A 16,631-nucleotide genomic window follows, 5' to 3' on the forward strand; every position below is an offset into this window, starting at 1 on the left:
AAGGAATTGAGCATGCAAGTTTTGGGCAAATTCCAGGGCCAGGGAATTCCAGGTAGAAGGCACAGCAAGTAAAAAGCCTTGAGACAGGAATGCGCTTGACATTTCAAGGAAGAAGGAGGCGGCTGAGGTAAGTGGAGTGGACATGAAGGGGTGAGTGGTAGGAAGCAAAGCTGGAGATGGAGAGGTAACTACCACATAGGAATGTTTTTGGCAACGTTCGGACATTGTGACTTTATTCTCAGGGTGATGGAAAACCACTGAAGAATTAAGAGCATGGGAGTGACCAGTTTTGATTTATTCTTTCAAAGGATCACTAGCCATTGTGTGGAAAACAGACTTAACAGAACGGCATGAATGGAAGCACCGTGAATGGAAGCACCATAATCAGCCAGGAAGTTAGATGAGGTTAGGAGATCTTAGTGGCCAGGATAATAGTAGTAGAAGAAATTCTTGGATTCAGGATATATTTTGAAAGCAATGCAGCCAGGATTCGCTGATGAATTGGCTATGGGTCTGAGACAGAGGAGTCAAGGGTGACCAAAAATTTGGGTCATAGCAGTTGGATAACTTGCAGTGTAGATATGGCATCTTTCTGAGATAGAGAACACTGGGGGAGAAGCAGATTTTATGGGGGGGGGGGGGGAATTAAAAGTCCTCTTTTGGATATGTTCAGTTTGAGATGCCAACTATTAATGAGCACTTGCTACGTGTAAGTCACCATCTAGTTGCTAGAGCTATTGTAGTAACTTAACAAAAGACTGCCCGCCTTAATGAGGTTTATCTTCCATGGGGAGAGGAAAAACAATCAACAAGTAAATACGTCCTACGTTATTGATGATAAGTGCTATGTAGGAAAATAAAGCAGGGTAAAGGGGGTAAAAAAAATGCTGGGATGAGGAGGCAGCGGGCAGACTGTCATCTTAGAGTTGAAAGTGGGAGCCTCCCTAATGAGATTTGAGCAGACCTGAAAGAAAGGAGGGAAGGAGCCAAAAACATAGCTGGGAAAGTGTTTGAGGCAGACACAGATGGAACTGTGTAAAAGTCTTAAGACAAAAAAATGTGCTTTGGCAGGCTTAAGGACAAACAGGGAGGTCACTGTAGCTGGAGTGAAGCAGAGGAGGAGAATAACAGCAGATGGGATCAGAACAGAGACGGGAGGCCAGAACTTACAGGGACTCATTAGGCATAGCAAGGACTGAGCTTCAGGCTGCTGGGTGAAGACTGCAAGGGGGAAAGAATGGAAGCAGGCAGGGAGTCATTGTGAGAGACTGGCAAAGAAGTGACTGTGGCTGGGAGTCGAGTGGTGCAGTAAAGGTGGCTAGAAGATAGTTTCGGGATATATTTCAAGGGGAAAGCTGACAGGACTTGCATGTGGAATGGATGTGGTCTGTGAGAAACAGTGACACCAAGGTTTCTCCCTGGCCTGGACAACAGGAAGGCAGGATTTCCATTCACTCAAGTCAAGTGTGCAGGAGGAACAGGTTGGAGGGTGGTTCAGATAGGTTTAAGTCCAGAGATGTTGAGCCATATTCAATCAGATGTACTTATCTGAAGTTTAAGGGACATGTAAAGCTGGATTGGAAATAGAAACCTGGTAATCATTAGCATGTCAAAATTCTGAGACTGGGTGAGATCACTTAGGGAGCAAAAATAGATAGAGGGCAGATCTGAGTTTGATAAGACACCTGCTCTCATAGACCCTCCATTCTATTGGTTAGAGACATAAAATAGTTAAATATATGCAATAGGGAGGTGAGATGTGCTATGTAGAAAAATAAATCGGGGATGAGACAGAATGGTGGCAGGTGGGTGCTTATTGTCACAAAGTCCACTGATATATGAAACGAGCTCAGGAGAGAAAACAGGTTGTATATGTAAATTTCATGGTAACATGTTGAAAACCATGATAGGACATTATCACTTAGGGAATGGGGTAGACAAAGGAATAAAGAAATCTGAGAACTGAGCCCCAAGGCCTTCTAATACTTGAGTAGAACCTGTTAATATGGGTTTTACCTGCTGAGATTTATGTAGGAGTGATGGGCTGTCAGTAGAGTAGACCTCCTTCTAAGCCTAATTGTTATTACTACATACTCAACCTTTAGATGGTCTACCAGCAGATGGCTTGGAGGAATTGTCCCTAGAGATATGTTTTTTTAAAACGTGTATTCTTTAGACTACCTGCATCAGAACTAAATGGAGGGTTTGTTAAAAATGAAGATTCCATGTTCTATCCCAATCCTACTGTATCAACTTCTGGGACTAGGCCCTAATAAAATACTTAAAAAAAAAAAAAAAGTTGATTCTTATATCCAGTGAAGTCTGAAAACCACTAAATCAAAGGCAGGGAGAAAATTATGAAGACAATTCCAGTGGAAGGGAAATGAGATAGTGTGAGGGATAAAACTGATAGAAAGCAAATTGTGGAAAGAACTGACTTAATTTTGTGGTCAAAGGGAGATTTTAAGGGACTCTCCATATTCAGATCAATGCATTGTATAAATAAACTACAGTGGGGAAGACAAAATGGAAACATGAATTCAGCTTCTAAAAGTTACCCTTATGGTCAGGCCTATCCATACCGAGAGTCCTCAGTTTGTAAAATGTTTTAGAATGTTCTTATATGGATAAGTTGAGTTTTTAAGAAAAAAAATTATATTAGGTGTTTTGTATCTTCTGTGCTTTGTGTTGAAAGTTCTGTGCAATAATTATTTGGGATAAAACAGTCAAACAGCTAGCGTAGTACAGAAGTAGGAATTATTTAAGAAACTGAAGGCTCATAATCATCACTTTCAATCAGAAAGGTATCTATATTTCATACTTTACATTATAACACTAAGTGAAACAGAGAAAAGAATCTATAAAGTCATCATTGTAAACCTTGTTATGAGGGCAGAACAAATAGATATTATTATGAACAACTGAAGAGGTTTATTCAGAGGTAACTTGATACAGAGCATTTTAAAATTAAAGAAAGATCCTTTGCAGGTATAAAAAATAGAGCTGACTCTACATTTTGATTTATGAAAAATAAATTTATTACATAACACCTTGTTTTTAACAATGTTCAATTTTTAAATTCAGAATACTTGTGTCATTCATGTAAAATAGTTTGATACAGTACATTGTATGTTATAGGTTTTTTTTTTCCTCAAAAATTCTAAGGCTCTCCTACTCCTTCTCCTTTGCTGAAGTAAGGGCACCCTAAACAACGTGCGAACAAGTTTTTAAAAAGAAAATTAACTGAACGAAATTTTAACAGCACTACACCAACCAGCTTTAAAATCAGGACAAAATATCTGAATTGGATGCCGCACCTTTTTAAGGAAGTTATCATTCATGCTTTTTTCATCTTAAAGCATGCTCACAAATCAGCAACACCAACAGGAAAAATAAAACACTGTCTATGACAATCATTTTAGTTTGTTTGCTGAACCAAACAGGTCTATATCAATGACAACATACTTAATTACTATCAAATAGCAGCTTTAATACCAGTCAAGTCATAGATTGAAATAAAAACAAACTAAAAAGTTGGAAATTAATCTTTGGGAGTTTTGAAACCTTCCTGGAAAAACTATGTGGCTTTTGTACTTTCAAAATAATCCAAGCAATTTTCTTGGTCAAAAAACACTGATTAATGTGGAAAATGAATCAAACCACTGATAAGACACTAAAAAGAAAGGTGTCCCAAAATAATCTCATTTTGAGTCTTGGTTATTTTGTTGAGTTAACATATACTGTAATTTTCAAGTACCAGTTAAGCATTTTTGTGTGTGTACGATTGGTCAGATAATGTTGTTACACTGAAAGAATTCACCACAAACAATGACAACTGCTTGCCCCTAGCACATTTCACAGCTTCAACTGCTACAGACTGTCACTGAAAAAAATGCATTGGTCAGTCTGAACCACGTCAAGTAAACTATGGAAGTAGCATATCCACAACACAAACTGTGCTAGCACTTTCTTTTCAAGTCTAATCCAAAATTAGGTACAACTTGGAAGCCACTACCCCAATCTGTTAAAAGTGGTGGAACTTGGCTACTGGACATTCTGAACATGTGGTTGTACAGTACATTCTCAGGGTGTGCCAGGTTCCTGCAGCGAGCTGCACAGCCAGGCCTGCAGCATTAGCAACAGTGCATTGACATTCTTCCGATGCAGCTCAGTACCGATGTGTCTGATGTGAGTACTGTGGAGGCTGCTGGGAGGTAGTTGAATATCCCATGCTGCTCTGTGGCTGTGATGTGCTTGGTCCAGGGTTGGGATAGGCAGCATGTGGATTGGAACGCTGGAAAAGGAGACCAAGGGAGAGATGAGTTCCAAGTGCTCAGAGGAGTTAGCTAGCTCTGTCCCAAGCCAGCAAGGCTTAGGTGTGCTTGAAGCATCATTATGTTTCAAGGAAATAAGAATCTAAAAGTTTTGTGCTATGGACAAGCTTTATCATTAAAATGATGAAATATCTAATATCTTTTAATATCAACTTTTCTTTATGAAGGTCATAATATTCCTAATGAAAAATACTAGTACAGTCTTATTATTATGCTGTGCAAATACGTTTTTCCCCTACAACAGTAACACCCTGTGGTGGTTTGGAGCTGTATGTACCCCAGAAAAACATGTTCTTAACCTTATTCCATTCTTGGGAGTGTGAACCTATTGTAAATACGACTTTTTGATAAGGTTACTTCAGTTAAGGTGTGGCCCAATTCAATCAGGATAGGTCTTAATCCTATTACTAGAATCCTTTATAAGCAGAATGAAATTCAGACAGAGAGAGAAAGTCATGGGAAACAAGAAGCTGAAGGTCAGTGGAATACAGAAGAAAAGGGAGAGGCCAAGAGAGGCAACCATTCACATTGCTATGTGACAGAGGAACCCAAGGATCACCAGCAGCCAGTCAGGGAATGCCAGACTTTGGGAAGAAAGCATCACTTTGAAAATGCCTTGATTTGGATTTTTTCCAAGCCTCAAAACTGTAAGCTAATAAATTTCCATTGTTTAAGCCAACCCACTGAACGGTATTTGCTTGAGCAGCCAAGGAAATTCAAACACACCATTTTTTATGTCATTTTGTATCTACTTGATAAATATCAACTTATTTGCTTGAGATGTTTACACATATATTTAGAGTACACATTAAGAAATTCAAAACTAATTTATAAGATAGTTTCTTTAACTGAACTTCTCCTCCCCTATATATATATGTATGTGTGTGTGTGTTTGTGTGTGATTAAAGGATAAAAATGGAGTATGACAATAAGAAAAGGCAGCACAGAATTGATTTCTTTGCCAGTAACACATTTTTGTGATCTTTAAACTACTGAATCTTTTTTTCTGCTGCAAGTTATATACAAAAAATAAAAATACTATTATTGCAATGTAAGAAGAGTAGCATTCTCAATTCCAAAAATGGTAGAAAGGGAAAGAACAGTAACAGAGTTCTAAGGATGCAATCACTTTAACATGTCAGCAAATTCTTGAGCCCAAACAGAGCTCTCTCCCCATTCGGACAGGGAGAAAAGGATGATGGAACAAACATCACCTCCCAAAGAGAACAGTCTCTGAATTCTTTGCTTAGTTTACTGCAAGAGAATTACTACTCAAGCAGAAAATGGTGGCCATGATTTGGGGGGCTAACCTCTCTTTAGCCAAAGCAGAGTTAATAGATAATTGTTAAAGTGTAGTAGCAGGCCCTGGGAACCTTATCAGCTTAAAAAAGATCCTTTCCCCCTGCTTTTAGTAGGTATATCACTCTAACTGGTCAAGTTTTCAGTATACTTCCTACACTGAAACTCAGTTTAGTTGGGAATATGATTTGAATAAGCAGAAGAAAAAGGGAAGTAGTGGTGCACAAGATTCAAAACAGGTCTTTCTACAAAGGTACATTTGATAGGATCCATGAGCAGGCAACAGATAGCCTTTGAAGTCAGGGCAGCTCAGTTTGAATCTGTGTCTCCCACTGGCTTGCTGGGTGACCATACAAACATCATTTAACCTCCATGAGTCTCAGTTTCCTTTCTGAAATGGCAATACCACTTACCTCAGAGAGTTATCATGAGGATCAAAGAATGTGTGCTTCATACTTAGTATGGTAGCTGGCATATAGTAAACACTCAATAGTCACTATTATTATGGTAATCACCACCACCACCACTTGGAAGTGCTTACTGTGCACTATGAAAATTGCCAAGAATTTTAATTTCAATGATAATATAGATGATAACAGTAATTGGTATTATCTATTAAACGCTAATGTCACGCTAGCCATTGTGCCTTAGGATGTTATCTCACTCAATTCTTTGCACAACCTTATGTTTATTGTTAATCATTACTTATCTTCTACAAATGAAGAGACTGAGAACATCTGAATCAGGTTATATAGAAGTAAGTGACTGAGCTGGGATCTGAAAAACTGTGTTCTTAATCATTGTTATATCCTTGTTTCAAAATAATAGATACCATTTATTGAGCTCCTGCTATAATTAGGTGGGTAAGATATATCATGTGTAATTCACCATATATGCAAGTTAGGCTTTACTATTCTTATTGTATAAGATAGAAAAATTTAAGCCAGGAGATGCTGTTTTACTTGAGCAAGGTCATACAGTTAATAAATGCCATAATCTGAATTCTATCATTCTTAGTCTATTGAAAAGTTTAAGCCCTTTTTATTGTACCACTGGCAGTACTTTCTCTTGCCAGTTAACACTTAGGTCGACAGAGTTCCCCAAGCACATAAAAGGCCAGCATTTCTCAATTCCATCGCATTTTCCAGTGGGTGCCCCCCCCCCCCCGCAACCCATATGCAAACATTAACATGGCAGGTCAATACAAAATTAACTTGGAATACCTGATAGTCTGAGGTCATGATTAGTCCACCTGAGGTAGTGGTAGGAGGAACAACTCTCACTTTTTTCAACGGGGGTCCCTGCGTGTGACTGCTGTCTTGATTCCCTGGGTGACCAGTTCCATTAGTATGGTTATTGCCCTGCTGCTGCTGCTGGTTCTTCTCAATTGGTTAAACAGAAAAACAAAGTTCAACTCAGAAGGAGAACAAAATACACCCAAACTGGAAAATATTACAGTAGTTTTTAGTGAAACAAGAAGCTGACAAGAGTACTTTAATACTTACTTTGTCTCCTTTGTCATCAGGTTCTTCTTCTGTTAAAAACTCTCGTTTTGGGTAAGGAATTTGACAACCGGCAAAAACACTGATCATAAGAAAAACAAACAAAAAACAGTGTTTTTGGTATACTAATCAATATTTCAAATAGCTTCATTTAAGTGTTTTCATTTTAATCTTTTAAGATGGACTTTGCCTCTACATTTGCAAATACAAGCACCTTTCACGAAACCTTGACAAAATGTGTCTTTCCTTCTCAACAGTGACATTACCACAGGCCATTTGAACAGGTCTTCCACTGTATAAAAATAATCAATAATCATCTAAAATGACTCAACTTTCTTCCGGTATACCAGCATTACTTTTTAAAAATTACTATAATCAAAATATAGATTCAACCTGAAATGTCTGTCACTATTTGAAGACAATTTTTATTTTACAGTCCCTACTACAAAAAAAGTGATATGGGAAACAAAAATTTATTTGGGAATGGCAGCTGTCATTTTGGAACACAAAACTACAAGTGTGGCAGTGAGCAATAGTCCAAGACTCACTCAGCATGCTTAATCAACTCTTATTGTTGAATAACTGATTAGTGCTGAAACTAATGGGATTGAAGTTTCATAAAGCAAGAGATGAACAGGAATGTCTCATAACTGTAAAACCCCAAAGTGACACATCAGTCATCATAGCTCATTTTGTGCTTATTATAAGGATTTCCTTGGGTACCATGTAAAAGGAATGGCAACCATTTTTAGAAAAAATGCTCTAAAAAATTCTATCATGCTGGTAAGTTAATAAATGAATCACTTACTCTGATGTAGGAAGTGGGTCTTCTAAGAAATAGGGATCCTGCATAGCCTGTTCTGAGGTAATTCGCTTTATTGGGTCCATGGTAAGCAACTTCTGAAGCTGAAACCATAAGTCATAAAAACATTACTGTGTTTACCATTCAAGTCACTCTCTGACACCTATATGGGAGGTATATGTTTGCTGATGAATGACACCACAGTTTGGAGGGTATCTTCAAAATTAACAAGAAAACCTTACTTTATTATTAAATTGAGTTTAACATATCAATTTCAATTGTTAATTATTCACTATCTCATTTGATTTTCACACAAGTAGTGGCATTCTAGGTATCTAATTTTTTTTTTTTTAAAGATTTATTTATTTATTTAACTTCCCCCCCTCCCCTGGTTGTCTGTTCTTGGTGTCTGTTTGCTGCGTCTTGTTTCTTTGTCCGCTTCTGTTGTTGTCAGCGGCACGGGAAGTGTGGGTGGCGCCATTCCTGGGCAGGCTGCACTTTCTTTTCACGCTGGGCGGCTTTCCTCACGGGCGCACTCCTTGTGCGTGGGGCTCCCCCACGCGGGGGACACCCTTGCGTGGCAAGGCACTCCTTGCGTGCATCAGCACTGCGCATGGCCAGCTCCACAGGGGTCAAGGAGGCCCGGGGTTTGAACCGCGGACCTCCCATATGGTAGACGGACGCCCTAACCACTGGGCCAAAGTCCGTTTCCTAGGTATCTAATTTTATGTTTTCTAACTAACCAATGATTTTTCTTTCATTACCTAAATTCCTTTATCCAATTTACAATAGAAGTAAAATTCTGGTGTTTTTTGTTCTTTTCTATTATGGAAAAAAATTGTTATATCATAAATAATACACTAGTCACGCGGTTATTCAGATTTAAAGCAAGTTAGTTAAAACTGAGTTAAATAAAAAACTTCATTCCCTAGTCACACTAGATATACTTCAAGAGCTCAAAAACTATGTGTGTCGGGGTGGCTACCTAATTGAAAATGCCAATACAGAATACTTCCATCATTGCAGAAAGTTCTATTGGACTGTGCTGTACTAGTATATTTACATATAGTGATTCAGAACTTTGACTATGAGCAGAGACTCTACAGGTAGACTGCTTGGTTTCAAATCCTGACTCCATATTTATGGTTGAGTGACATTGGACAAGCTACTTAACCTTAATCTCATGGAGATTAAAAACTATCTATTATCATAGGCTTGTTCTCTGGAAAGTACTTTAAAGGTACTTGGCATGAAGAAAGCACAATATTAAGTGTAAACTATTATTACTTTTGTTGCTACATATAGAAATCACATTGATCTGAAAATTCGGTAATTTTTGGTTAAAACAATTCATTTAAAGGCTGTATGAACTAGAATATTTAAGTAATTTAAGAGATCATCTAAATAGTGATCTCTTATCTTATAACCTCTGATATAATACAGTGGTTCTCAAACTTTAGTGTGGATCACAATTATCTGGAAGGCTTGTTAAAAGAAACTGGCCCATGCCCAGAGATCTTGATTGCTATGTCTGGGCAGGAGCTCAGGAATTTACATTTCCAACAAGTTCCCAGAAGATGTTAATGTTGCTGGCCTGGGACCACACTTTGAAAACCAATGAACACATTAAGACATAATGACAAATTTTAGAGGACTGAAGAAAATGAAATAATGGAAATGGAGATACAAATAATAGAAATGTAGATACAATACAATAATACAAATGTAGATACAACAAGATTTAAATTTGATTTTGACGATCCATTAGTTCAATGGAAGCATGATTTTATTTTGGGGTTGTAAGAAGCCTGGACTTTTGATTTAAAATACCCAATATTTTTATTGGAGTTAGAATTTTCAGATGGGACCACCCAAGATAACTAACTGCAATATGTCACTCCAGCAAAAATAATCAGCTAAGCCACAAGGGAGGGATATCCCTAGAGTGAGACTCACTTCACAGACTAACAAGTAACAGGGAAATTAGAAGGAATTAAAGCAATTTCCTTAAGATCATGGCTTTTAGTCTACCACTACTATCATTATTTTAAAAGAATAAATCAGTCCATAATTTTAAAGGAACTGACTTACACTTCCAATTTGGATACTGTTTTAAATACATTATAATAAACAATTTGAATAATGCACTATGGTAATATGGTAGGTTAAGAACACCTTTTGAAATTGCTGATAAGATATGAAGTATATGATATGATGTAATAATAATAAGAAAATATAAGAGCAGAAGCGGCAGAGGAAGAAGAAATAGAAGAAATGTTTGCCAGGTGGCCTGGTGTAATAAATGAAAATTTAACTATTTCAAGGTAAAAGAATTCCCATTTAAGGAACCCATTTTAAAACACATGGAAAAAAGGATTAGTAATTTTTAAGCCAAGCAAAATACAATCTGCTTCCCCCAAATCCCCCTTTATATGTAATAAATCATGTTTTGAAAACATAAAACCGAAAAACCTCAAGAATTGGAAATTTTATTATCAACAAATTTAAGTTGGCAAAATTGAATACCACCTCAACAAAAGTTACTCTGCTAGTCATACATATCTATTTATTTATTTGAGAAGTTGTGAACTTACAAAACAATCATGCAGATGTGAATTCCCACACAACACCCCTCCACCAACACATTAGGTAATTGTTGAACATTTAGTACAGATTATGAAATAACATCATCAATTATCACTAATTATGGTCTATAGTTACATTTGATATATACCCCTTATTAACATAGTACTTCTTTGACATTGATGGAAGAATATTAAAATACTGCTATTAACTATAGTCCATAGGTTATATTAATTGTATTTTCCCCATGCATCTCTATAGTATTACCACCTTGTAATAGTGATGTATATTTTGTTCTAATTCAAAGAAGAATATTCTTATATTTGTACTATTAATCACAATTCTTATTCACTTCTGGGTTCACTATGTTATTCAGCCCCTAGAAACTAGGGTCTAAATTATTCTCTAGCTTTCTTTCAATTGACATTTACATCTAGACTACCTTTTCAGTCAAAATCCCATTTATAAATCAGCTGTGTTAGCTACATTTAGTATAACGTTACCATCAACTCTATCCATTTCCACACTTTTACAGCCAAGCCAATTAAAACTTCTACATACATTAAGCATCGGTACCCCTTCTCAGCACTCATCCTATCTCCTTGCTAGTCATTTTTAATATGAGCAGTTTAGACTTTTAGATTCTAGGTCAAATGATTTTTTGATTACACAGTGATAAATTCTATGTCTCTCATAATTCTCTCAGAAAAAGCAAATAATGTATAACATCACGGAAAGACTTTTAATATCAAGTTTATAAATAGTACCTTGGGAGTTTTAAAAGTTTTGTAAGCAATCTTTTGAAGAGCTGAAATGCAAAATAACCTGTAGAAATCATTTCTGAATGGTGAGATTTTCTTCTTCATACTTCTCTGCATTTATGAAATTTTAAAGTTATTGATGAAAAAGAGTATGTGATTTAAAAAATGCTCTAGACAGACTTGTTATGATCACTACCTTTAGAGATCATAAATCTAATCTAGCCAAATCATGATATGGCTTTGGAAAAGCAAACATTATGAAGTCTTCACTGATATGTATCAAAAAGATCTCTGTATTTACCACTAAAGTATTATAAGAGTGCTGAGTAATTGTGACTTGACCACAAAAAGGCTTAGGTTGGGCTAGTCAATTAGAAAAAAAAAAATGTGTTTCATTAGTATTATCTAAATCTTACCAAGTGGAATGCTTTGCTATCTGGTTTAACTTTATGTTTTTCCATATACTTGATAAGGCTGCAGTTGGTATACCTGAAAGAGAAATACCACAAAATATTGATGCTAGGTTTATTATATTGCCTAAAGAACTTCCAAAGAGAATTATTTTGATTGTAACTGATATAAAATATCATATACATACAATATGTACATAAAAAATGGTGATCGGCATTAAAGGGTAGCATTAAATCAATTTCATACTTCATTCATCACCCATACTAGTCACTTCTGAGTTACCACTGATTATATGCAAGGTGATTTCAATAATAGCATAGATGGGATAGCTTTTTTTCACAATGAATTCACTTAAATAGCAAGAGTCTTGTTTCAAATACGTGGGTCAAAAGTTTAACTCTGCCTTACCAATAAGTTTAAAATACATTAGTTACAGGTCTATAAATTCCCTCTTCTCAACTTCCTGGATCTCACATTGTAAATAAATGAAATCTTCATTTTCTCTACGAACTTGCCCCAAATTACCACACAACCTAGGTGGGTAGGCAAGTGGCTATTTACAAGGTTAGTTTATATTTTGATCTCTTATTTCTTCAACTAAAATACTTTACACATTGATGTCTAGCTCTCAGAAAGTAGTAAATACGGAAAGAAATGACTGATTTTTCTCATATCCAGATCAGCTGCTTAACATTTGATTTTCACCTACTTTATATCATCATTTAAGCATCTTAAGAAATGAGGACTGTCATATGTATGTTTACTGAAGTAAAGAAGCAAAACTACTTATTAGAATAATCTTATGTTGAGTATTCTATTGTGAAATTAGAAAAGCAAAAATCAACAAAAGGTCCATTTTCTTTCCAACTTACGTATTTCTTCTGAAATCTTTCATTAATGTTGAGTGTTCAGGCATCTTTTTTATATCTTCCCAATCTTTATCTGTGAAATACATTAATAAGTTTTTGTATTGCCTAGGTCCTTATTCTCATGAATTTAAATAAAGTTTATCTTAATTTTCATTGTATTTCCTACTTTTAGCTTCCATCGCAGCTCAGATTTCAAATAAATGCTCAGCTATAGTAAACATCTTATCTTGAACTTTAAGTACAACTCCCCTTCCCTTGTGTAGTTTTAGATATCACTATTTCTATTTAATTTTAACTGCTTGCTTTTTATGGGTTTTATTCTACGCTGCTTCAACTTTTATAACTAGAGGGGAAAAATTATAAATATTTCTAAAACAACCTGTTTTTTCTTTTCCACCAAATTTCTTGGTTAAATCAGCAATCTCTTCAGTGAAAAATGTAAGCTCTTTTCTCATAGTGACTTCTTTTTATGACAGTCCTTTCACCTCATAAAATACATTTCTTTACATCAGTAACCATTGTAAACAGTAATAATGGTTTGAAATAGAATAGAATAGGACATAATTACTTTATTAATAAACCACCTGGTGCCTTGACTAATTTCAATATTACCAAAACCACCCCTGCTGCTAAATATGTAAGTACAAAATGTTTCAGTTTTGTTGGCTTTAGAGGCTCAAACAATACAGCCTAGATAACTTGTTTACTCCATCATTATCAGTGGGCTTTTCTGAGCGTCTATTAGGTGCACAAGCACTACAACAGGTAGCTTAATAGCACCTTTAGTGTTTAAACAGACTTTAAAAATTTGCTTTTCTTTGAACTTACTTGTAAAAATACCCACTACCTATCCTTCACAGATACCAATGTCCATTTTGTCAATTTCTTAAGCTGGAAATCTTGAGAGATAATATTTTACTCTTTTCTCAATTACACACTTGTTACAAAAAAAGTTTATTTGTTCTTTTTCTCCATCCTTATTATCACTTTATGCTTGGATAACCACTAACGTCAAGCTGCTGGTTTTTCTGACTTTAGCTGCCTCTCTTTTAAAATTGATTTTCACATAGCACTGCATACTAATCTAAGTTGCTGTCGATTTTCAAGGTTTCTCATAAATAGACGCACCTAAATTTTGTACCACAAATAGAATTGTCTTTTATATAGGCTCCATCCCCTTCTAAGACATATTTCTTTCCTTGTCTGACTTAGAAATGGTGGATGGATTAAGAAGTGCGAAGAAAAAGCCATTCCCCTCTATTTACTCAAGTCATACCTGTTCTTTAAAGATTCTAGTTAGAATGTACATGTACATGTAATGTAAATTCCTGAGGACAAGAAGACATCAGTTGCATCATCAATATTTTATACCTAACAGTGTCTGGCACATGGCAGGTACTCAGTATTTAGTACATGAATATAATTCCCATCACAACAGAGCAGTTTTCCTGGAACTGATGACCAATCCTGGAGAAAGGTACTATTTGTGCAGAGAGGTATTCTGCATTTATTAATAATTAACAGCCCTTCAAAGGAGTGTAGAATTCTAATATCTAGATATTTCTGTGTTAGTCTTACATTATAGTGACTTGAGAAATATTTATAAGAAGAAGCATTTTCTAATAAATACTTGCCTGGTCAAAATTATCTAACTTAAACAAATTCTCATTATTCTGGACCCTTGGGCAGAGTTTTAGTGACTTAAGAACTTCCATACTGTGGTATAACTAGGAATTGGGATATAACTGGAGAGAAATATCAGTGGGGAGACCCCTAAACAACTTTCTCCCTGCTTAAGGCTTGTGGAGTACTACACTTTTGCCAACATACTGACTGATCTAATGAACAGTTAAAAGAATGTTCTTATTGACAGGACTGTACAGCAAAATGCAATTACTTAACATAATTTGATTCTGTACAGTGTCCTACATAAAAGTAACATTTAAATTTTGTATTCAAATTCCAAACAATGGCAGTATTATACGTGCTGCCAGAAAAAAATTCATAGATAGTGAATTTTATTTATACTTTCCACTAGTAGAAACAAACCTTTTAAATCCAGATATTGCAAATATTTTATCCTTTCAAATATGAAACAAAACAAAAGAGCAAATCAAAATGAAACAAAAATATACCATCAAATTTATGAAACCCATAAATATTTTAATGCTAATATGTGAACTCTATAAATCTTACTATTTCTATGGATTGTTGATAATGCAAGTCATAAAACCAAAGAATGGAGTAAGAGTAGCTTTCATCAGCTAATAATATACAGCTTTCCAATGAAGATACCTAAGTTCAAACAACAGTGATTCAAAAAAAACAAAAACAAAACAAAACATAATGTGTACCTGCAGGAAATCCCATTACATTGAATATTCTGTCCAGCTGGTCATGGTGATAAGGATTACTAGTTTTGATGTCCTCTTGTCGACAGTGAAATATTGGTTCTGACGTTAGTAGTTCTGCAAATATACACCCTATAGCCCAAATATCTTTAAAAGAAAAAAAAAAGAAAAAAGAAAAAAAAAGGAAAGGAAAAAAGAAAAAGAAAGGAGGAAAATAAAGTGGTTCTTTCCAAAAGAAAATGCATTTTTATTTTGGCAGGGAGTGGTTTTCTTTCTTTCTTTCTTTTTCCCTCATAGGTTATCTTCCTACACATTTATAATTACTATATGGCATGGAACATTAGTTGTAAATATATAATTTCTCCCCAATTTTTCATTCCTTGTTATATTTCTGTCTCACCCAATAGCTTTAACTCCAGGTCTAAATTAAATTTATTAGCTGAATTTTTTGGTGAGATATCAAATGCCCCAAATATTATCTCATCTATAAAAATACACTCAAAGCTGCATATGAGCACAGTCACCACAAACAAACAAAACTAAACACAAAATAAACAGAAAGCCCAATCAGCCTTTGAAATTGGGCATACTTGCCAAAAACAGTGCAAATTTTGGTAATAAAACATGTTAGCAGCATTAATTAGAAAGATACTATTCCAACAAGAAGGACAAGGACTAATCTCAAATATTCTAATGAAACATGGCATTTATACTTAATCAGTTTTCTTTCAAAATGTTTCTTTATACGACATAGTTTTAGATTTTGCAAGTTTAAGTACTGCATTAGGACAAGACAATAGGAGAAATACTACCTTTAAAATGGGTAAAGAAGGCTATAACTTCATAGGAATTATTTAAAAAGCCAGGCAAATGTATTTCTTTGTATACACAAAGTAAATTGCTTTCATTCACTTTAAGATACAGGCTTCCTTTCATTCATATTGAATTTTTACTCAATAGAACTATTAGCAGAGGAAAGATCTTTATACCAATTTAGAATTTAAAGCTGAAATATTCCATTTCCCCTATTATACAAATCTCTAAATTACTAATGTTAATTTCCCTAAACTAAATATTAATACAATGGTGTGCACTCAGCAGACACACAATTAAGTGTTTTTTCGCTAATTTAACCAATACCCATGGCAAACAAAAATAACTATAGGGGGACAAAAAAATGACTATTTTATTAAAATTAAAAATGATTGCTTAGGTATGTTAATAACTTTCACTTAAAGAGAAAATGAGCAAAATTGTTAATATATAAATAATGGAGAAATTTTAACTCCAAAATTGGAATATAGACATTTAATTTGATGTAAGATTACCATATTTTCAACTCAAAATAAAAACTGAATCATTTATTTACTTAATTTACTTAAAGATTACACACCTTGACTACAAGTAAATGATGTAAAAAAAGACACCATGTTTACGTATCACTTTTATCCCCCACTAGAAAACCAAACCAATAGCGCCATAAGGAAGAGTTTCATCAAGAAATGGAGGCTAAGCTATCTTCTTTTTAACATTAGAGGGTTAAGTGGGGAAATTATTTCTTTTGTGATTATTCTTTTTACATGGGTTCCACATATAAACCTGACCTATGATAATCTTAATCAAAGGACAGAAAAGCAAGCTAGGAAGGATCAAAATAAGACTCATAAATTATTTTTCATATTTAAAACTATACTCATTCCATCAAAGAAAGACTGCAAC

General features: G+C 35.0%; 1 protein-coding gene across 3 annotated transcripts in view; it reads right to left on the minus strand.

Moving 5' to 3' along the window:
- Positions 1-3,014: 3,014 nt before the first annotated feature.
- CDK8 (cyclin dependent kinase 8) overlaps positions 3,015-16,631 on the minus strand; it is a 145,443-nt gene continuing 131,826 nt past the window's right edge. For 2 of the 3 annotated variants that reach the window (XM_004453096.5, XM_058277044.2), the window contains exons 7-13: positions 14,916-15,059; positions 12,565-12,634; positions 11,698-11,770; positions 7,944-8,041; positions 7,139-7,217; positions 6,857-7,015; positions 3,015-4,294 (exon numbers count right to left, since the gene is read on the minus strand). In XM_004453096.5, the coding sequence (XP_004453153.1) occupies positions 4,169-4,294; positions 6,857-7,015; positions 7,139-7,217; positions 7,944-8,041; positions 11,698-11,770; positions 12,565-12,634; positions 14,916-15,059 (749 nt within the window). In that variant the 3' untranslated portion in view covers positions 3,015-4,168. The remainder of the gene's footprint in view (positions 4,295-6,856; positions 7,016-7,138; positions 7,218-7,943; positions 8,042-11,697; positions 11,771-12,564; positions 12,635-14,915; positions 15,060-16,631) is intronic. The other variant, XM_004453097.5, reaches the window with a different exon arrangement.

The sequence above is a fragment of the Dasypus novemcinctus genome, chromosome 15, assembly GCF_030445035.2.
Source record: "Dasypus novemcinctus isolate mDasNov1 chromosome 15, mDasNov1.1.hap2, whole genome shotgun sequence".
In the NCBI taxonomy this organism is placed as follows: domain Eukaryota; kingdom Metazoa; phylum Chordata; class Mammalia; order Cingulata; family Dasypodidae; genus Dasypus; species Dasypus novemcinctus.